The sequence below is a fragment of the Hyla sarda genome, chromosome 1, assembly GCF_029499605.1.
Source record: "Hyla sarda isolate aHylSar1 chromosome 1, aHylSar1.hap1, whole genome shotgun sequence".
Taxonomy (NCBI): domain Eukaryota; kingdom Metazoa; phylum Chordata; class Amphibia; order Anura; family Hylidae; genus Hyla; species Hyla sarda.
Genome location: NC_079189.1, coordinates 431,397,489 through 431,421,331, shown reverse-complemented (window position 1 = coordinate 431,421,331; position 23,843 = coordinate 431,397,489). Strand labels below are relative to the sequence as shown.

Genomic DNA, 23,843 nt, shown 5'->3' with positions numbered 1-23,843 from the left:
CATGTGGAGGAAGAAGGTTATTGATGCACTAGCTTTACAATGTGCTATGTGAGCAGAAATGAAAGAAACAGCAGGGAAGGGGTTACACTAAGAACTGAACTTCTACTTTTCCGGAGATAAGAGGGAAGCCTTTATGTAACTTTAAAGGGGTACTCCAGTGGGAAAAAAAAGTTTTCAAATCAATTAGTGGCAGAAAAATATACAGATTTGTAAATTACTTTTATTAAAAATGTTAATCCTTCCAGTACTTATCAGCTGCTGTATGTTCCAAGGAAAGTTGTGTTGTTCTTTTCAATCTGACCACAGTGCTCTCTGTTGACATCTCTGTCCATGTCAGGAACTGTCCAGAGTAGGAGCAAACCTCTGCTGCTCTGGACAGTCCCTGACATGGACAGAGGTGTCAGCAGAGAGCAATGTGATCAGACTGGAAAGGACTACACAACTTTTCCTGGAGCATACAGCAGCTGATAAGTACGGGATGGGTAAAAAGTTTTAAATGGAAGAAATAAACATAACATTCTGTCACCAGTTGATTTAAAAACATTTTATTTTCACCGGAGTGCCCCTTTAAGGACTATGAGGATGCTCTGGAGGATGGAGAAGGCCTAGGCTTGCATGCACACAGTTGCTCTTTCTCTCTCTTGCACAGAGCACATGCTTAAACTTGCCCCTATTTCTGCAATTCTGCCTGTGTCTGGTACTGCTGCTCAGAAGTGGTGAGCAGGGAAAACCAGGTAGCACAAGAATGGAAGCAGGGAGGATTTCTTGGCAGGTAAATACACAAATTTTAGAGTACTATTGTGCAAATTTTTTTCATCCAATTGTGACCGGGCTGCAAAAAAAACAAAAAACATTAACTCACCTTCATCCGTTGCACCGCTATAGTTCTTCGGTCCTCCAGTCCCGGTCTCCTTTCTTCTTTTGTGTGACCGGACAGCATATGGCCGGCCGCAGCAATGTCCTGCCTCGGCCGGTGATACGCTGAGCGCAATGGCATGTAAGGAGCCTGGGCTCAGCCTTCTTCCTGCTGCCCGGGCTCCTTACATGACATTGCGCTCAGCGTATCACCGGCCGAGTTCCATGAAGGAAAACTTATCTCCTACCCAAAGGATATGGGCTAAGTGTCTGATCGTGAGGGGTCTGACTGCTTGGACCCCCTACGATCTCCTACATGGTGCTCCAACTCTCCTTGCGCACAGAGCGGGGGTTGACACGCCCCCTCCATGCATCACTATGAGAAAGCCGACTCTCCCATAGAGATAAATTAAAGGTGGGCGCAAGGAAAGTGGGGGCGAGTGGGGTTCCAGCAGTCGGACCCCTGCGATCAGACAGTTATCCTCTATCCTTTCGATAGGAGATTCATTTTTCTACATGGGACTTTCCCTTTAAATATAAAAAGAAGTCTCCAGACAACTCCATGCATAGGAAACCTACCAGGCCTACTGTATATTTTGGAAGTTACTACATTGGATAAAAATGTATTGCCTAAGGCATTGGTTGATGGGAAAATAGGCAGGTGGTGAAGGTATACAAACTGTTAGGCTGTGTTTACATGCAAAGGCTGTGTTTACATGCAATGTGCATTTGCACTGCAGAACATGCCATCAAATCAGTTACACAATGTGCATGTGTACGGCTCCTTTTACACAGACAGAGAGCTGCCTAATAAATGCACCAATCTACATAGTAAAAGTTGACTGATGTTCTCTGAAAGGACACTTTAGAAAGGCCAATCATTGGGAGTGAATGGCCACAGAAACGATCCGGATTGTCCATGCGTCTGTTTACTTCTATGATTGTTAGCAGGACATTCCATTTACATGGCTAAACACTGCTTTTTACATGAAGGAAATAACAGTCTCATTCAGCAGAACATGTAAAAGAGTCTTTTTTGTCTTTGAAGAGTAAAATCTATGGCAGAGCGTCCTAAAGATCTACAATTCTGCAGCATAAACTCAAACATATTATTTTTATCCACAGCATTTGAATGTGGATTTGTAACATGTGAACGTTTAGCTCTGAATAGCCCAAATATAAAATGGTATCATTATTAAACACCATCTCACATGAGACCGGTGATAAACATACTTCTCTTACAGCCAGCAGTAAAATAAAATATAATAAACTATTACCTTCCAAACATAGACAGAAGATATCTGACTGAATCACATTAGGTACACATGGTAAAAGAGTGATATATAAACTGACATGAACCTAAAATTATTGGTATATTCTACAATAAGGCAACAGAAAATAGGTTTCCTATTAAGCCTATTCCAACATATGGCTCTCTGACATGTTGCACTGTTGGACATATAGGAGTTGGGACCCAACCAATATATTTTACATATTATGAAATGATACAGTGAATGTGTCAAAATTCGAATTACTTGGCTATAGCTTCATCTCGATCCTTAATGGCCTTCAGTAACTGTTCACGTGTATCATTATTCTGGGTGAGCTCCAGCAGGTGGTCCCTTTCTTCTTTAAGTTCAGTCATTTCCACACTCAGTAACGTTACCTGGCAAAGAACTTGTTGAAGTTAGTAGTATATATTATTGAGAAGCTATTCAAAAGCATTGCATGACTTCAGTTAGACTTCAATACAGAGCCGTAATGAGTATGCACCTGCCAGCATTATCATTCTGCCTTTACCGATGCCAACATGACTTAGAGACAGGTTCCACAATCTAACAATGTTTTCGTTACATTGTACCTGTTTATGAAGTCGTTGTAGTTCTTCAAAGGTTTGCTTCATTCTTACTTGTTCTCCTTGTAAAAGCTCCCGTAGAGCTTTTGAGTCTTCACTTGTCCGTTTAATCTGCTCCTCCAAACCATCATCTTCACATTTCCGTGAACTCTACGCAGTGAAATGTTGAGATTGTTTTAAATGAAAACCATGATAAGCTGAATGTGGAAAATAACTGATGCATGTACTTTGTCGATACTAAGAGATGACCTTTCTCCCTTTCTATCTAATCTGTCCGCCCATATTAATGACAACTGTTACTCTTCTTTTAACTTGGCTTACGAAGTGGCAATGGGTGTCAGTGTATAATTTTTATTCCTAATATTAAAGCTCCTTTATTATTCTTGTATGTGAACAATTATTCAATTCCTATAACTTAATTATAAATGGTTACTGTCATATAAAACAATGTTTGACATGTCATCCAGATATGTCAAAAGCTTAGATTTCACAGTGTCTCAGTTCTGAGACCCGCTGTGATCGCGAGTTATAAGCTGGTGAAGTGGGTGGCGGTGCCAGCCTCTCCGTCCAACCTAGTGAGATCTAAACTTTTGACTAGTCAAAAGTTTATTTTAATGACAGTAACACTTTGAGAAAATATGATATGATCACCACACAGAACCAAGCTCTTGTACATAAATGATGGATAAAGTACCGCTGCTTCACAAGTATCCAGTATGCTTAATATAAGGCTCTTTAGTTCACTCAGGGCAGTGCGGAGGCTCCCAGCAGGCACATCTTTGGCAGATGAAGTTTCAGAGGATTCATCCATTGAGGAGTCAGTGGATACAGCAGAATCGGCACTTTCATTTCCCCTAAGTTGGCAGCAAAGAGATCGGACCTGGCAGTGTGCTTCCCAAAGCTGCAATCTCAACTGAAATGCAAACAAAAACAATGGCAAAGTTAACCTTACCATTAATAGTACAATAAACAAAATAATGGAATACTTTATTAATAACATTAAAGAATAACACAAGGCAGGTTAGACATTTTGGCTTGGAGGCGCCCCAGGATAGCTCCAAGAAAATCCAAAATAACAAGTTTGATGACCTAGTTGAGGGTCATTTCTTTTCTTTATGAAGTCCTCTGCTCACATCTGGCCTCTATCAAACTTGATCAGGCCTTTCGGAAATGATTTCCCTACTTAACAAGCCAAACCTAACAGTGCATTCTCGCAACCCTGACAGACATGAGGAAGCAGGTCATCAGTGACAACTCTAAAGAAAGCCATTTAAAGTCTTAGACCATTCAATATATGGTTGTCGCCTCCCCTCACCTCTCTCCAAAGCAGACAGATTGGAGTCATGTCCTAAGCATGGTCAAGGAAGAACCAATCTTTATCATGGGCTTTGGACATGCCCAGCTGTACAGCAATTTTGGGCCCAAATCACCAAGTTTAGTAAGCAAAAACTGGATGTCCGAGAAGTAACATTTCATAATTAAAAAATCTTTATTTACATAGTGCACACAGTTTCAGCAGTGATGTATACTAAAATTGGTCCCACAATCTAAATTCACCTGCCATTATGTTTTAGAATGTGGAAGGAAACCCATGTAAACACAAGGAAACCAAACAAACTACTTGCACATTTTGTCCTTGGTGGGATTTGAACCTAAGACACCAGCGCTGCAACGACTGACCCACCATGCTTAAAGAGGCTGACTAGAGCCTTCTGGCACATTGGCTTATAAATAAGATCTCATTGCTTTCAGAAGTGATACAGGGGTTAAAGCGAGTGCTCTCTATGGTGAAGCTGGAAGTTTTAAAACATAAAAAAGACTGAAGGAAAACGGATTTGGAAATGGAAGGGGTTTTCTAAGGCAGAAAGACAAGAAATAAAGAAACCATTCGGGTTAACCCGCTTGTATTTATTAGAAAATGTAAAGGGCACTTTGACACGATTAATGGTGGATTAGTCAGGATATTTTCTACTTTTTCTTTTTTAAAGCAATCATTATGTTCTTCATGAGAGGTAATCAAACAACTGTAGTGTTTGATCAAGCCTTTTATAACACACTGAACATTTTAGATATTGGCCTGTCAGTCAGTGGTTTGTTTTGCTCTTTCATGATATTTTTGACCATGTACTTACAAATTATTTCATTATTTATAATTTTTTTATTCTGTATATTTTGTGGACAATATACATGTACCCAATTTAGTGTTAAGGAGCCAGTGTAGCCCAAATAATATGCTTCATATTCATATTGTATATGTCTTTTAAAAATCCAATAAAATGTTTGCAAAAAAATTAAAAATTAAAATTACACTAACAACAGCTAAAGCCCCAGGTGTGCCCCCCCCCCCCCCCCCCCCCCATGGCCTGCTCGCTGGCTAATGAGGATCCAATGAGCGAGCGCTGCTTTAATTTGAATGTGCAGACACCCATACAGGTTAAAGCTGCCTGTGAGTGTGAGCATGTGCGGCTTACACTGAGAGGTTGTGGCGTCACTAGGGGTGGCTATGGGGGCTGTCAGCCCCGAGTCTGGCCCGTGCTCGCTGACTAATGAGAATCCAGGATACACGCATACAGGTGAAATTTGCCTAACAGTGTTAGCTGCATGTTTGCAGCTTACACTGAGAGGAGACCGTGACCTCCATGTAGTGCAGGCACGACGACACTCCTCGGCACCTGCACTGTGAAAGAAGAAGGACGCAGCCCGGAGGTAGGGTGGAGGAGACTGCTGCATGGGACAGATGAGTCTCTGTTTTTGTTTTATCTTAGCTACCTAACTATATACCTGGCTACCTAACTACATACCTGACTACTTAACTACATACCTGTCTGACAAACTACATACCTGACTACATACCTGACTAACTACCTAGCTAGCTACCTAAATACATACCCTGCTATATAACTACCAAGCTAGCTACCTACCTATCTACATACCTGGCTACCTAACTACTTACATACCTGACTACCTAGCTACCTACATACCTGGCTACCTAACTACCTAGCTAGCTACCGGACTACCTAATTACATACATTGTTACCTAACTAATTAGCTAGCTACCTACATGCATGGCTACTTACTTAACAGGCTAGTTACCTACCTACATACCTGACTACCTAGTTATCTAGTTAAAATAATAATTAATAAACATAATTGGTATAGCCGTGTGCGTAAATGTCCAAAATAATCCTGTACGGTAAATGGCATAAACTTATATTAAAAAAAAGTCCAAAATATCCGCTTTTTGTCACATTATATTCTAAAAAAAAATTATAAAAAATGTATATTATATCACATATATGCAAACATGGTACCGATAAAAACTACAGATCACGGCGCTAAAAATTAGCCCTCATACATCCCCATGTACAAAAAATTTGAATGTTATAAATGGTCAAAATAGGGCAATTTTAAACATACTTTTTTTGTAAAAAATAAAAATAAAAAATTTTTTTTTAAAAAGAAGTACAATAATAGAAAAGAATGTAATCATGAGTATCATATTAATTGTATTGACCCACAGAATAAAGAAAACATGTCATTAAAAAAATTCATAAAAACATTTATATTATATCACATATATGCCAACGCGGTACCGATAAAAACTACAGATCACGGCGCGAAAAATTAGCCCTCATACATCCCCATATACAAAAAAATTTAAATGTTATAGGTGGTCAAAATAGGGTAATTTTAAACATACTTTTTTTTTGTAACATACTTAATCCTTTCAGTACTTAACAGCTGCTGTATGATCCACAGAAAGTTCTTTTCTTTTTGAATTCCCTTTCTGTCTGACCACAGTGTTCTTTGCTGACACCTCTGTCCATGTCAGGAACTGTCCAGAGCAGGATAGGTTTTCTATGGGGACTTGGTCCTACTCTGGACAGTTCCTAAAATGGACAGAGGTGTCAGCAGAGAGCACTGTTGTCTGACCGAAAGGAAATTCAAAAAGAAAAGAACTTCCTCTGTAGTATACAGCAGGTGATAAATACTGGAAGGATTAGGATTTTTAAATAGAAGTAATTTACAAATCTGTTTAACCTTCTGTCACCAGTTGATTTAAAAGAAAAATTATGTTTTCCAGTGGAGTACCCCTTTAATTCTAATCTCTCAGAGGAGCAGCAGACATGCTATCGAAAAATGTAGTGTGTCAGCTGACAGGAGGACACTTGGAATTGCTTGCCAGTCACTGACCTTTATTATTATCAGCTCATCACTAAACATAAAGAAAGCAGTTTCACCTTCCCCTGACCTAATATTGATCATAGGCTGATCTAAAGCCAACATCTTTGCATTTAAGGCAGTAGAATTAGTTTTCTGTAAAACCAATCATTCTGGTTAATAGATCACATCCCAAATCTCTCATTAACATGCATGTTTGAGTCAGGATTAGACACCTATAAATCTAACCTGATGTATCCCTATATAACAGCTGCCTTCTACATGTCATTTCTCTCGCTCAAGTCGGGCTCTCCGGCTAGGAGCGCTCACTCCTATCTCCCCTGTCCTTGGCAGTGCCGCGGCTTGCATCGCGGGACGTGACCGCATGCAAACCCTGGACTGCCGCTCACCTGCCCCTGCCTTCTCCAGTCATGTCCCACGGTCCGGTGCGGGGCACGCTCGCTTGGGAGCCCCGCTCTGTCCTCCTTCTGCTTGTTCCTGTTGTTGTGCTCCTAGGGCATGCGCGCGCCGACTCTATTAAATTTAAAAGGCCAGTGCACCAATAATTTGGTGCTTTGTAAAATCAGCCCCTATTTAGTTCCGGCACTTCCAGCGGCTCGCTGCCAGATCTTTGTGCCCTAGTTCCCAAGAGAAAGCGTATTTTGTGTCTAGTCTTGCCGTGTATCTGATCTCCTGCTACGTATACTGACCTTGCTCCTGTGCTGCCTGCCTTCTGACCTCCTGCTTCGTGCCCTGACCTTGCTGCATTGCCGCCTGTCCTGACCTCACGCCTGTCCTGGCTACGTCTGAGTCTCATCCTACCTGTGCCACGTTATACCTCAGCTGCCTGTGGGGATGAGTGGTATCAGGGGTAGCGACCAGGGTGCTGGCTGCCGCAGCAAGTCCATCCCGCTTTGCGGCGGTCTCTGGTGAAAACCAGCGGCACCTTAGACTCCGCTCCCTGGTACGGCCCAAGCCATCTTCCTCAACAGGTCAGTGGATCCACCTATCACAGCCGTTACACTACAAAGCATGAATGCCTCATCGGTTTCTTTTTTCCAATTTAAGTAACAGATAAAAACTTTTTTTCTGACTGTCCTCATGCACCATACAATGGGTCAAACAAAATCCCAATCCCATTTGACTGAACTATATTAAAGTGTACCTGTTGTCAACATAAACTTTTTTTTATAATTTAGATAATAACATTATATGTATATTTGTAATATTCAAACAAAGAAAAAGGTGTATAGCCAGCTCACCGTTTGTAATGATTTAATCCTGACACTCGTAGGAATTGGTTCGGAAGCCCGGAGTAGAAGCCAAGCCGTTGTCCTGGTATAGATAAACCATAGAAGAAGTCATGGCACAGGAAAGGAATAATAACTGACCTTATATATCCTTTGTGAGTAACTATATAAGGTCAGTTATTATTCCTTTCCTGTGCCATGACTAAGGACTAGACAGTCCGAAACGCGTCGGCGTAGGGGGTTTTTAACCACAGGGTGTTTTTCCTTTTTGATTTTAATATGGACTGAATAAATTTTTGACTTTTAAATCTAATTTTTTCGGGAGCTGGAACTTCTTCTTCTATGGTATATTTGTAATATACATTGGTTAAAAAAATATGTATATTTTTGGGTGAAAAATGCTGTCTCTGCAGCTATTGCATATGTGTCTCCGTGAGGAGACCGAATACAGGAAGTGAGGGCAGAACAAGCAGGGCTCTGTGCAGGCTCCTGGCTTGTCAATCATCGTCATGTGTGAGCCCATAGCATGTCACAGAGCCTCACTGGACAGTGCCCTGCTTGTCCTCAGTGCAGAGCCCTGCTTGTCCTCGGTGCACAGAGCCCTGCTTGTCCTCAGTGCACAGAGCCCTGCTTGTCCTCAGTGCACAGAGCCCTGCTTGTCCTCAGTGTGCAGAGCCCTGCTTGTCGTCACTGCACAGAGCCCTGCTTGTCCTCAGTGTACAGAGCCCTGCTTGTTCTCAGTGTACAGAGCCCTGCTTGTCCTCAGTGTACAGAGCCCTGCTTGTCCTCACTGCACAGAGCCCTGCTTGTCCTCAGTGCACAGAGCCCTGCTTGTCCTCACAGCACAGAGCCCTGCTTGTCCTCACTGCACAGAGCCCTGCTTGTCCTCACTGCACAGAGCCCTGCTTGTCCTCAGTGTACAGAGCCCTGCTTGTCCTCAGTGTACAGAGCCCTGCTTGTCCTCAGTGTACAGAGCCCTGCTTGTCCTCAGTGCACAGAGCCCTGCTTGTCCTCAGTGAACAGAGCCCTGCTTGTCCTCACTGCACAGAGCCCTGCTTGTCCTCAGTGCACAGAGCCCTGCTTGTCCTCAATGCACAGAACTCTGCTTGTCCTCAGTGCACAGAGCCCTGCTTGTCCTCAGTGCACAGAGCCCTGCTTGTCCTCAATGCACAGAACTCTGCTTGTCCTCAGTGCACAGAGCCCTGCTTGTCCTCAGTGCACAGAGCCCAGCTTGTCCTCAGTGAACAGAGCCCTGCTTGTCCTCACTGCACAGAGCTCTGCTTGTCCTCATTGCATGAAGCCCTGCTTGTCTGCCCACACTTCCTGCATTTGGAATCCTCATAGAGACACACAGGCAATAGCTGCAGGGACAAATATATACATATTTTTTAACCAATGTATATTACAAATATACATATAATGGTATTATGTACATTATGTAAAAAGTTTTTGTTGACGACAGGTACACTTTAATTAATCACATAACACTAAAACGTAATTAATTAATGAATTGATCTACCATTATAGCTGTTAAGAATTTCGTGGACACTGTGTTTTCCCGGTAGACTCACCTTCCCCACATATCTGCACACAGTACTGAATATTGCAGTAAACAACTGACCCCGTCCCTCTGCGTTTCCATAATGGGATACTGTTGTTGTGGTATACATGTGATACTGTCCCTCCACAAGACAGCAGAAACCGAACTTGAACTCCAGGTGAGCCATTCCATAGCAGGGCGCTCTGTGCATAATCTAGTGCTCAGGTTCTAGGGGGCCAGTTAGGGGACTTGTAAGGTTACTCTATGCAGAAGCGTTTTTTCATGGGCACTTGTAGTCTTCACTTGCGCCTCCAGTAAAGGGGCATTTCTCTTACATGCTACATCGGCATTAGCTGCCTTAACCCTAATGCTATGCCCTCTCTGTAGTTGGACAATCTACCTGCTTACAGCCTATCATAACTAACTCTGTAGGTGAGTGTATGTGGCGGCAGATTGTACGCCATTAATACTATATAAGGGATGTTTGTGTCATGTTGCACTTGTGCTTATAGGGACCCCTGTAGTTTAAAATGAGCTTTTGGCTCTATATAACAGCCTTTTGTTAAATATGGCACATACTAATATAATGGTTTCATTTTCCCCTTCATGTCCCACAAGTCCCACCACAGAGACTGTCCTGTCAGCAACCATTTCCAGACATGATTGAAGAGGAACTATGTACAGTATGCTGCTCTTCTAAAGGAAACTCTGCAGTCAGAAGAAAAAAAAACTCTTTTGCATGGTTTAAAAATCAACTGAAGAACGCTTTCTCCAATTTTTGCAACCCTTGTGCCCCTCTTTCAAGAAACTTATAAGACATACTACTCCAGATTCACAATCCTCTTCAAGACTCTCTGAGGGGGAAATTGAAAGAGTATGGAGGATGATTGTCATTTGCTTAATTCTAATAAATAATCTAAATGTATGAAGGCAGGAAAGAAGACAGTTGAATCCAGCAAGGAATACCACCTGCTATGGCTGGGCGGTATACCGGTTCATACCGAATACCGACATTTTTGTGCTGCACGATATGAATTTTAACCCATACCGCAATACCGGTTTCGCCCCTCCCCCTCGGGAATGAATGAATTAGCCCAGCGCTGCGCTGTCCCCACATCAGGGAACTAATCATATGTTGCCCGCGAGTGCTGTTCTGCCCCCCAATTCATTATCAGCCTAGTGCTGTCCCCATCCTCCTGTTTGTTGCGGCCGCCGGCGCTGACACTCTGCCAGTGGTCTTCAACCTGCGGACCTCCAGATGTTTCAAAACTACAACTCTCAGCATGCATGCTGGGAGTTGTAGTTTTGCAACACCTGGAGGTCGGCAGGTTGAAGACCACTGCTCTATACTGTGTGGTATCCCTATGCCCGGGCTGCAAAAAATCAACAAAATAAACTTTATCTTCCCTGCCGTTGGTCAGGTATCGGCCTCATCTGCTTTCTAGGGAATGGAACGTCGGTCAGCCGTCAGAAGCTCTGGACGGCTTCTTACATGACAGTGGACGCAGCCGCCAAGGCGGAACATCGCTGCAGTTGGTGATAGACCGACTGCTGTCCGACGTTCCATTCCCTGTAATGTAAGAAGCCGTCCAGAGCTCCTTACATGACAGTGTGCTCAGCCTATCAGTAACCGAGGCGGAACATTGCTGCGGTCGGTAATAGGCTGACGGCTGTCCGACGTTCCCGTCCCCAGCGTAAGGCCAACATCGGAACATGCATTAGTTTATTTTGTTTACCTTGTGTCAGCGCCGGCGGCCGCAACAAACAGCACGAGGAGGGCAGCGCTAGCGGGTGACATGCGAGTATTTACCCCGATGGGGGCAGCGCTGGGCTGATAATGGGGGGGGGGGGGGGGGAGAACAGCGCAGTGCTGGGATAATAATTAATTTTTTGGGGGGGAGGAAATACCGTTATATACCGTGGAACCGCCGAAAGTTACAAAAATAACGTGATACACACATTTTGTCATAAGCCACATATCTTGGTGCTGATTTATATTGTGTATTTTCTTGAAAATTGTTTGCAGATTTGCAATGACATATAGTGGCATTATTCTTCCATCTACATGTGACCACAATGAGCATCCAGGTCCAGTGTGGTCACTGTCGCTTGATGTTAAAGGGGTTATCCAGGAAAAAACTTTTTTTTAAATATCAACTGGCTCCAAAAAGTTAAACAGATTTGTATATTACTTATATTAAAAAATCTTCATCCTTTCAGTACTTATGAGCTTCTGAAGTTGAGTTGTTCTTTTCTGTCTAAGTGCTCTCTGATGACACATGTCTCGGGAACCGCCCAGACAAGCAGAGATGTCAGCATATAGTACTGTTGCAAGACAGAAAACAACAACTCAACTTTAGCAGCTACTAATTAGAGAAAGGATTAAGATTTTTTTTATAGAAGTAATTTACAAAACTGTTTAACTTTCTGGAGCCAGTTGATATATATAAAAAAAAAGTTTTTTCCTGGAATACCCCTTTAAGTGAGGTGATGGCCATTACTGCCAGATTTTTTTTTAACTCCTGAACTACAACTTTTATTTTTTTGGTATTTGTGTTTTAAATGTCTTAATATGTATTTTCAAGCACCATTATACATATATATATCATTACATCACCATTATATATATGAACAAGGGATTTAATGGAAGACTGTAAGCTTATTTCAGCGAGATAAACTGCAGGCAGGGCCAGATAGATGCTGTAAAATGTATCATAATCCTAGCCCTATTGCTTTGGAATTAGATTGCTTGTAAATTCACGTACGCATTGTCCTGGAGGCATAGCTTAGGTGCTGGGGTACTGCAACATCAATTGCCTCCCTGCTCTTCAAGATTTTGCTCTCGCACATTTGAGAAATGTTTATGTGTAAGGGGGGGGGGATTGAGAGGGATAGCTGTTGGCTGAACAAGCATTCTTATGTGTATGGTTACTTTAAAGGGGTTTTCTGATTTACTTAAAACTAACTGCTACCTGCTGGCCACTAACATAATAAACTACATTGCCTCCATGAGATTCCTTCTGTTGCCATGCCTGGGACTTCTAGTTCTACTCCTGTTTCGGGTTACCTGTCTCTGACTCCCAGCTCCATCTGGACTCTCTCCAGTCCTGCGGCCACTTTTTGGTCCAGTCACCTAGTTTTTGCCCCGTTGCCTCTACAGCTTCTGGCTGTATACTGGTGTCTACTCTGGTGATTGTGAACTGGGGATAAACTGCAGCAAAGTCCAAACAACCTTGTGGAAGGTACTGACATTTGATCAAACCTTCCCACCTAAATTCCATAGTGTGTTTGCAAGACACACTAGCAGTTGAATGAGGGATCAGTTACATGCTGTCCATACAAGTATATGGAGAGGGGATGGACATGGCAGAGGGAGTAAGTGGAAACAGAGACACTGAAAGTTTTCAAAAAGACTACACAAGATCTTAATGTGTAATATATAATGGCCAAAAATAGTGCTACTCCTCATTTACACAAACATGGCATCTTATTGTAAAAAGTTACATAAAACAACAGGTATGCTTTAAGGCTGAAGAACAGAGCTCCTCAGGTTAGCCAGCGTGAAACAAGTTGTGGCCTAAAAATCCCTCCTCAGCTTTGAGTAGCATGACACTGAGGAAGTTTTGAGAGAATGGTATGGAGGCACAGTCCTTATATGGGTAAATTCATACTAGCCAGATTTGTTCCAGAAATTTCTACACCTTAAAATCTGTTCCATAAAGCAGAATAGAGTTGTTATGGCAGCAAGCATGTGGATTTCTACATGGTCCATTCAAATGAATAGGACAGTTACATAGTTCAACACAGGTCAACCAATCTGCCGTGTGTAGATTCAGAGGATTTGACTACACATTAATACTGAATACGGAAGTGTTACTGCAGTAAGATTTCTGAACCATCAAAAACATTAAAGGATTTTTGTTTTAAAAGTTGTTAATGGTGAGTAGGTTGGCGAAATTTACCTGCTCCCGTTCCTGTTCTTGTTCTTCTGCTTCTATACTCTGTTCAATCTCTGACAGCAGTGAGGTACTTGTGCTGTTTAGATGTTGGAGACTCTTCTCATCTCTGAGCTCCTCCATTTTCATTTGCAGCTGCCGATAAGAATGTCGTAGCTCTTCCAACTCCAGCTGACTCTCGCCCAGCTGCAGAAAAAGCAAAAAACAAATACATATATAATTTATAAGAAAAACAGAATTCAGGAATTTGAAGAGGAATGTGAACCCAGGAATAAAACAAATTCTTTGTAGTAAACACAGAATAATAAATTTCATTGATGAGATTATTGTGTCTTAGAGTGTTGCTTTGGAAGAGAGGCAGCTGAAAGAGAATTGTAAAACAGGAGATACCTGCTGTGCAGAGTGAATCTGTTGAGTTGGGGTGACTTTTGTGAGTACTTACATTTGCACATAGAGGGATCACTGATAGAATTTTAAATAGCCTTTTCACATTTTTTTCTCTATCCTGCCTCTAGGGGGAGGGGTAGATTGGTCACAGGTGCTTAAATCTTAGTCTGGGACTCAGTTGCTGAGCGTGCTCTGTTTAAGTGTTGCTTTGGAAGAGAGGCAGCTGAAAGAGAGTTGTAAAACAGGAATTTGAAAGCAGGAGTTTGAGATTGCTGTGAGTGTTTCTTTCCTTACAGTGTGGGGACGTTAAACTCACACGGTCTACTGAGAATTTAATTGTAATATTTACTGTCTGTTTTTGGCTGTTAGTTTGTGAAATTCCCATAACTAGATTGCCTCCATGTTGGAAAATGCAATCCATTGTACATCTTGCGCAATGTATGCAATTGTTGAACAGCAGTTTGAGGGTGCATATTTTTGTGCGAGATGTGTGTGAGTCGTTCATTTAGAGGAGCAACTGGCAACACTAGAGGACAAGTACTCTCTGGAGTAGAGGTGGGGGAGGATAGTGGGACGGAGGTGCAGGACAGTCAGGAAGCTAGCTGGGTTACAGTTAGAAAACGGGGTAGAGGGAAAAGTGTCAGGGAGGCTAGTCCTGAACTGGCACACCCCAACAAGTTTGCCCAGTTGGCAGATGAGGGGGATTCCATTTCAGAGCTAGCAGTACTGCAGCAAGATACTGCCTCTGACCGCCAGGGGGGTGTCTGCTCCAGTAAGGAGGGGTGCAGGGCAGGCCAGACAGGTACTGGTAGTGGGGGACTCTATTATTCGGGGGACAGACAGGGTGATCTGTCACAAAGACCGGGATCGACGAACAATGGTTTGTCTATCCGGCGCTCGAGTTCGGCACATCGCAGATCGGGTTGACAAGTTGCTGGGTGAGGCTGGAGAATACCCAGCGGTCATGGTACAAATCGGCACCAATGACAAAGTAAGAGGTAGGTGGAGTGTCCTTAAAAATGATTTCAGGGACTTGGGCCACAAGCTTAAGGCAAGGACCTCCAAGGAAATATTTTCTGAAATATTACCTGTACCACGAGCCACACCAGAGAGGCAGTGGGAGATCAGGGAGGTAAACAAGTGGCTCAGAAGCTGGTGTAGGAAGGAGGGGTTTGGGTTCATGGAGAACTGGGCCGACTTTGCTGTCGGATACCGGCTCTACCGCTGAGACGGGCTGCACCTCAATGGGGTTGGGGCAGCTGCCCTTGAGGAGAAGATGGCTAGAAGAGTGGAGGAGTGTTTAAACTAGGGACTCGCAGGGGAGGGGGGAGGGAACCTACAACATAGAGGGGAAAGATAGTGTAGATAGAGAGGGGGGACTTATTAATGTACCTAGGGTGGAGTGGAGGGAGGGGTTAGAATAGTTAATAGGGATAGGCTTCATAGGAAAAAAAAACATATACCATTGAACTGTAATGCCAGAAGTCTGACCAATAAAACTGACGAACTGGAGTTGATAATGTCTGAGGAGAATTATGACATAGTGGGTATAACAGAGACTTGGTTGGACCATAGCTATCATGGCGGTCAACATACAGGGTTATAGTCTATTCAGGAAAGATCGGACAAAACGGAAGGGCGGAGGAGTTTTTATTTATGTAAAGCCCAGTCTGAAGGCCGCACTGCGGGACGATATATGGGAGGGAAACCATAATGTGGAGTCATTATGGGTAGAAATATATGGAGGTAAAAATAAAACAATTCTGACAGGTGTTTGATATAAGCCACCAAACATAATGGAAGAGGAAGAAGATCAATTACTGAGGCAAATAAACAAGGCAGCAAATCAGAATGAGGTGATAATAATGGGGACTTTAACTATCCTGATATAAACTGGGAGACTGAGACCTGTGAACCTCATAAAGGAAACAGGTTTCTGACTATAGTTAAAGACAATTATCTGTCCCAAATGGTGCAGGGCCCGACCAGAGGGGGCGCCAACTAGACTTAATATTAACCAACAGACCTGACAGAGTAACTAATGTGCAAGTAGAAGGACACCTAGGAAATAGTGATCATAATATAATACATTATAGTTTGTTATTCAATAAGGGAATCTCTCGAGGGGCCACAAAAACAATGAACTTGAGAAAGGCAAAGTTTGATCAACTCAGAGAAGCCCTTAACAATATAAAATGGGATAATGTCCTCACAAACAAGAATACTGACACTAAATGGGAAACTTTTAAGAATATTTTAAATTCCCCCTCGAATAAAAGGGTCAGGAATAAAAGAAAACCAATGTGGATGAATAAAAAATGTTAAGGGTGCAATAAATGACAAAAATAAAGCATTTACACTACTAAAACAGGACGGCAGTAAAGAAGCATTAAAAAGCTATAGAGAAAAAAGTAAATTATGTAAAAAAAAAACAGATAAAACCCACAAAAAAAGAGACAGAAAGACTCATTGCCAAAGAGAGTAAAACTAACCCCAAAACGTTCTTTAACTATATAAATAGCAAAAAAGTAAAAAACTGAAAGTGTAGGCCCTTTAAAAAATCATGAGGAAGAAATTATAGACAGGGATCAGGAAAAAGCAAATATATTTAACAAATTCTTCTCCACTGTATTCACCAAGGAAAATTAAATGCCAGGTGAAATACAGCGAGATAAGGTAAACTCCCCTGTACAGGTCACCTGTCTAACCCAGGAAGGAGTACAGTGCCGCCTACAAAAAAATTAAAATAGACAAATCACCCCCGTGTTCTAAAGGAATTAAGTAATGTAATAGACAGACCCCTATTTTTAATAATCAAGGACTCTGTAGTGACAGGGAAGGTTCCCCAGGACTGGCACATAGCAAATGTGGTGCCAATATTTAAAAAGGTGTCAAAAGGTGACCCCGGGAATTATAGGCCTGTTAGTTTAACCTGTGTTGTATGTAAATTGTTTGAGGGTTTTCTAAGGGTTGCTATTTTGGAGTATCTTGACAAAAGTAAATGTATGACCCCATATCAGCATGGGTTTATGAGGGATCGGTCCTGTCAAACTAACCTGATCAGCTTTTATGAGGAGGTGAGCTCCAGACTGGACCAGGGGCAATTGCTGGATGTCGTATATCTGGATTTTTCCAAAGCATTTGATACAGTGCCACATAAACGGTTGGTGCATAAAATGAGTAGGATTGGGCTGGGGGAGATTGTGTGTAAGTAACTGGCTCAGTGATAGGAAACAGAGGGTGGTTATAAATGGTACTTATTCTGATTGGGTGACTGTTACTAGTGGGGTACCACAGGGGTCAGTCTTGGGTCCTATTATATTTATTATATTCATTAATGACCTTGTAGAGGGGTTGAATAGTAAAGTAGCAATCTTTGCAGATGATACTAAACTCTGTAAAGCAGTAAACACAATAGAGGACAGTACACTGTTACAAATAGATCTGGATAGGTTGGAGGTTTGGGCTGAGAAGTGGCAAATGAGGTTCATCACTGATAAATGTAAGGTAATGCACATGGGGAGGAAAAATCTGGGCTAGGATTATGTATTAAATGGGAGAACACTTGGGACAACTGACATGGAAAAGGACTTAGGAGTTTTAGTTAACAGTCAATTTAGCTGTAGCGACCAGTGTCAGGCAGCTGCTGCCAAGGCAAATAAAATCATGGGGGCATCAAAAGGGGCACGGATGCCCATGACAAGAAAATAATTCTACCACTGTACAAATCACTAGTCAGACCACACTTAGAATACTGTGTACAGTACTGGGATCCAGTGTACAAGAAAGATATATTGGAGCTGGAGAGGGTTCAAAGACGAGCAACCAGAGTAATATGGGGAATGGGAGGACTACAGTACCCAGAAAGATTATCAGAATTAGGGTTATTTAGTTTAGAAAAAAGAAGGCTTAGGAGAGACCTAATAACTATGCATAAATATATCAGCCGGCAGTACAGAGATCTCTCCCATGATCTATTTATACCCAGCACTGTATTCATAACATCCTTTACGTCTTGAGGAAAGAAAGTTTCTACTAAGAGCAGTGAGACTATGGAACTCTCTGCCAGAGGAGGTGGTCATTGTGAACTCTGTAAAAGAGTTCAAAAGGGGTCTGGATGCATTTTTGGAGAATAATAACATAGCTGGTTATGTATACTAGATTTATAGGGACAGAACATTGATCCAGGGATCTATTCCGATAGATATTCATATTTGGAGTCGGGAAGGACTTTATACCTCTAGTATATGGAATTTTTGCCTTCCTCTGGATCAACTCAGTAGGGACTCATTAGGGATATAGGTTGAACTTGGTGGTCTTTTTTCAACCTTATGAACTATGCTACTTCTTAATATTGCACAATTATTGAGTTATTCTTTACAAGACAATAAAGGAGAACACCATATTTATGAATAAGACCATGTGCCTCTCACTTTATCATAGCTTGTATTGTAGATCATTATTAATAATTTTCCCTTAATGTTGTCTTTAAGGATTATGCATATTATAATGTATGTATTATCCTAAATATCAAAATGTATATATTAACTTTGAACTCGACTCTTAGTGGAACAAACCCCTCTATGGACGTTTTTATTTCCCATTAAACCAGAATTGCTTCCATTAGATAGCCACGGATGGTAAATATAACCTTTGACCCGTACTACCATTGATATAGCCTGACTCACATAACAGCGATCTGCAAAACATGGTTGGCACTTGCAAGCGATTAATTTTTTCCGAACATACTATAATATATTACACACTGATAATTGCCAATTGTTTTGGAATTGCGCTTGAAAGAACAGCTGCAGTATACTTGATACCGGGAATAAGTACATGTGTTTGTCACTTGGGACTATAGTAAAGAAAAACATGTAAGCATTAATGGGATATACACTAAGGTGTTGTACTGATCTTATTGACATAAAGGACTTTATGACATAAACAGGATATTGAGTTACGAATGGCAATAATCTGATCAAACCAACTGTATAACGTGGATGTATTTCAGGCCTAAACCAAAAAATTCCCCACTGCGGGTTAAAGGGGTATTCCAGGCCAAAACTTTTTTTTATATATCAACCGGCTCCGGAAAGTTAAACAGATTTGTAAATTACTTCTATTAAAAAATCTTAATCCTTCCAATGGTTATTAGCTTCTGAAGTTGAGTTGTTGTTTTCTGTCTAACTGCACTCTGATGACTCCCGTCACGGGAGCTGTGCAGTTCCTATGGGGATATTCTCCCATCATGCACAGCTCCCGGGACGTGACATAATCATTGAGCAGTTAGACAGAAAACTTCAGAAGCTAATAACTATTGGAAGGATTAAGATTTTTTAATAGAAGTCATTTATAAATCTGTTTAACTTTCCGGAGCCAGTTGATATATATATAAAAAAGGTTTTGCCTGGATAACCCCTTTAAGGGTCTGCAATCAATCATTACTCAAGACAATGGCCCTCATTTACTATTCTAAACCCGACTTGTTTTGTCGTTTTTTTTTGTCGCATCTTTGTCTGCGACATGTCACAGACATCGTGTGCCAGTCTGCGACACGATGCAACATTTTTTCCCGACGGACCCGATGTGGATTCTCCCAAACCCGAAAAAGGGTCGTAACCCGACATTTCTGAGCTTTCCCACGTATTTATAAAGGTTTCCAACCCGAATTTGTTCAATTGTGGTGGATTTTTTCCCGACAACTCAGAGGAGTTGGAAACCAAGCCAAAAAGACGCCAATGCGACAAACAGGATGCGACATTATAGTAAATACCAGGGGAAAAAGCAATCGGGTAAGAAAGCAACATAGACTTACAACCCGATTTTCTAAGTAAATGAGGGCCAATGGGCACAAGGCCTAGGGTCACAAAAGCACCTTATTATGGACTTCCGACCTCCTAAAACTTAGCTTTTATTGAGCTGTTAATAATATAATATATAGTAACTGTTAAAATCACAAGCACTGTGTGGTCTAGTCCATATTAGAAATATAACACCAGGTATGCACAAAATGCACAAGATCACTCTATTCAGTGGCCTGTAGTTCCACTGAACTGAAAACACACAGAGCTGCTAGATTAAACTAGCTCATCAATAGATTTCAGCTAACCTTATTTTGGTAAATTATAATAAATCTGCCCAATAGTTTAAATAAAAGAAGCAGAACACTTACTTAGAGGGGTTGTCCTGCCAACAAGCCTTATCCCTTAATTGGAATAAAGACTTGTGATGATATGTCAAATGTACATATGACAAATGTAACATATAAACATGGACAAAAATTGTTGGTACCTATCTGTTAAAGACAGAAAACCCACAATAGTTCCTGAAATAACTTGAAACTGACAACAGTAATAATGATTTAAAATGCACTAAAAACTAATTAATGAAAATCAGACATTGCTTTTGAATTGTGGCCCAACAGAATCATTTTGAAAAAAATAAAAAAAATAAAAAAAAATAAAACTGACCTGGACAAAAATGGTGGTCCCTGAACTTAAAAGGGGGACTACGGTGGAATTTTTCTTTTTTTAAATAAACTGATGCCTGAAAGTTAAACAGATTTGTAAATTACTTCTATCTATCTAAAAAATCTTAATCCTTCCAGTACTTATTAGCTGCTGAATACTAAAGAGGAAATTCTTTTCTTTTTTAAACACAGTGCTCTATGCTGAATCACGAGAACAGTGCTCTCTGCTGACATCTCTGTCCATTTTAGGAACAGTCCAGAGCAGCATATGTTTGCTTTGTGGATTTTCTCCTACTCTGGACAGTTCTTAAAATGGACAGAGATGTCAGCAGAGAGCACTGTGCTCGTGATGTCAGCAGAGAGCTCTGTGTTCCAAAAAGAAAATAATTTCTTCTGTAGTATTCAGCAGCTAAAAGGTACTGGAAGGATTAAGAATTTTTAATAGAAGTAATTTTCTAATTTGTTTAACTTTCTGGCACCAGTTGATTAAAAAAAAAAAGTTTTCCACCAGAGTACCCCTTTAATATTTAGTTACACAACCTTTTGAGGCAGCCACTACTATCAAGTGATTTCTGTAACTCTCAACAAGACTTCTGCTCTTGTCTATAGGTATCCAGCTGTCTCAGGTGTGAAGGGTTCCTTCTCCAGACTACGTTTCATCTCCTTCCACAGATGTCCTATAGGATTCAGAGAAGGCCACTTCAGAATAGTCTAATGTTTTATACGTGCGTCTATTGGGTTCGTAATAGGAATTTACAAACCCAATAGACGCACGTATATATACGATACGAGAGTTTATAAATTGCCAGACGATGGGGGTGATTTATGTCGCACAGTGCGACTGTCCCATGATATATGTGGGAAAAACCACCCAGCAATTAAGAAGGCGCATCTCAAAACATGTGAGTACTATGCGCACTGGGGTGGATACCCCAATAGCAAGGCATTTTGTCACATGTCATGGGGGAAATTGGTCTAGTCTTCGTTTCTATGGGATTGCAAAACCCCGTCTTGGTCCGAGAAGGGGAGATCTGGACAAGAAGTTGTTACGTGAAGAGGCAAAATGGATCCACAGATTGGGATCCATGTCTCCAAAAGGAATAAATGAAGGGTTTACCTTTAGTGTATTTATTTGATATGTCCTTGGTATGTTCCTATATAAGCCCCTGCCATTGTCGTATGTAATTATTCACATTTATATACACACAAGTTTCAATAATTTAGCACCTTGCCGGAAAATGTGACATGTATATATAATAAACTAAAAATATATAAAAAAAAGAAAAGGGGGGGGGGGAAGTAAGCTATGATGTCCTCCAAGAATATGATCAATATGTCAGTATACAAGGATAGTGTGTCATATGTACAAGTATGTATATGGCCTCAATAGATCAGTATATTATGACTATTAATAATAATGTTACTAAGTTACCATCTGTGATCACCCCGATCTATAGGCTAACATCCTTACTTCAAATTATTTGGATTTAATGTTTCAGTGTAAGTCCTCATATGCAGGTATGACTGATCCCCTGTACAATCTCATCTCTTATGCACGGATTAATAATTTATGTCCAGATAATAGACAATGTTCTTAATACTTACCTAGAATTGTTTTGGTGTGCATATGTAGATGTGGATGTAATTGGTTCTAAGTTCTTGAGCATTCCTACTGCGCAGAGCTGTGAGAAACTAAGTTCCGACACGGGGGAGAACGCACACTGAGTGTGTACAAGTGTTGCGTAGCAACGGTGCGCATGCTCTGCTGATTGATACAAACGATTGAATGTTCTGTCAGTTCGCGCAGAGAGTCAAGCGCAGCCGGATGTTGACAGTGGGTGTCGGACGGCGGGACATGCGCAATCATACTCACTTGTTGGAAAATACACTGTCAGTGTGCGCACATTATTCCTGCGCAGCTTGTCATAGAGAGGAGGAGAATCCTCTGATAGGTGAGTATCAATGCCAATTAGTGCATAACTAGTACTGATAGGCTAAGGTGAGGAATGTCTTCCAATTGGTCCCAAAGAATAGATCCTTATTGGTTGTTGGTGATCTCAATCAGTGAATCATGTATGGTGATTAGCAGGATGATATTGTGCTGAAGAGTATCCCCTTCCTGTGATGTCACAGGGGAGGTTTTAAAACCCCTGGTACCGGCGTTTTTTAACCAGTGCCCGCTTACCTCTTGATAAAGCTGCATCACAGCGAAACATGTCGAGGGGGGCAGTGTGATATGTTTTAAAAGTTTAGGAGCCATCTGCCTCTTATGAGTGACGGTGTTCTGCAGGCACCTTCACCTAGAGTGACACATTATCTTGCTAGACCGGCTGGTCAGTGAAATTCCACAATTCCACATCAGGTGGCCCCTGAGAATTTTTAATAATTTGGTGCATGTACAAGCAATAAAGATCGCACTTTTAATATTCTATTTTGGTGTATGGGAAGAATGTTTTTTTTGGACCATCTGATTATGGTCTATAAGTATTCAAATTGATTTATGATTTACCCTCCATACACCTGTCTTTTCTTTTTTGTGGTTGATCATCTGTCCAAAGGACATCCTCACAGAAGCTTTGTGGCTTTTTTATGATATGCTTTAAACAGTGTTGTCCTCCTCAGTCATCTAAAATGAAGTACCACTTTGGCTCAAAGGGCAGATGGTGTGATCTGACACTGATGTACCATGACCCTGGAGTTCACCTCTTATATCATTGGAAGTTGTTCTGAGCTCTTTGGTTATCATTAATTTCATCAGTCTCTTTGATTTGTCATCCATTTTCCTCTTTCGGCCATGTTAAGGGAAGTTGACTACAGTCCCCTGGACCTTAAACTTTAGAATATGTGCAACTGTAGTCACAGGAACATAGGGGGGCATTTACTAATCTTTTACTATGTAGTCTGGTTTTTACCCTGTTTTTTTCTACTTCATTTTTGACTATGTGCGACAAATTTACTAAATTGTTGCACGGCATTAATAAATTTGGCGCACATAGGCAAAAGTGGGAAATTTACTTCATGTAGTAGAAAAAATAGTCTGTTCCTTTTTCCTGCTGTCTGAATAGGTTTGGCTGCTGGTTTCCTTCTGGATCTTTTGTTTTTGAGGTTTTTTTTAGCTTTTTCACCACATCTAAATAATTCAATAACTACAATGGTCCCTCAAGTTACAATATTAATTGGTTCCAGGAAAACCATTGTAAGTTGAAACCATTGTATGTTGAGACCATAACTCTATGGAAACAGGGTAATTGGTTCTAAAGGCACCAAAATGTCATCCAAAAATAGGAAAAAGTGACAAAGAAAAATAAGTAGATAACTGATATAGATAAAGCAAATCCCTACATATAAAAGTAATAAAGATCTGCTG

At 41.2% G+C, this 23,843-nt stretch overlaps 1 protein-coding gene across 2 annotated transcripts in view; it reads right to left on the bottom strand.

The window, feature by feature from the left end:
- BICDL1 (BICD family like cargo adaptor 1) overlaps window positions 1-23,843 on the bottom strand; it is a 98,819-nt gene that overhangs the window by 6,936 nt on the left and 68,040 nt on the right. For both annotated transcript variants that reach the window (XR_008846224.1, XM_056529867.1), the window contains exons 5-8: window positions 13,624-13,803; window positions 3,405-3,623; window positions 2,717-2,860; window positions 2,391-2,521 (exon numbers count right to left, since the gene is read on the bottom strand). Coding sequence is in view for 1 of the 2 variants with exons in the window: in XM_056529867.1 (XP_056385842.1) it covers window positions 2,391-2,521; window positions 2,717-2,860; window positions 3,405-3,623; window positions 13,624-13,803 (674 nt within the window). In the remaining variant the exon portion in view is untranslated. The remainder of the gene's footprint in view (window positions 1-2,390; window positions 2,522-2,716; window positions 2,861-3,404; window positions 3,624-13,623; window positions 13,804-23,843) is intronic.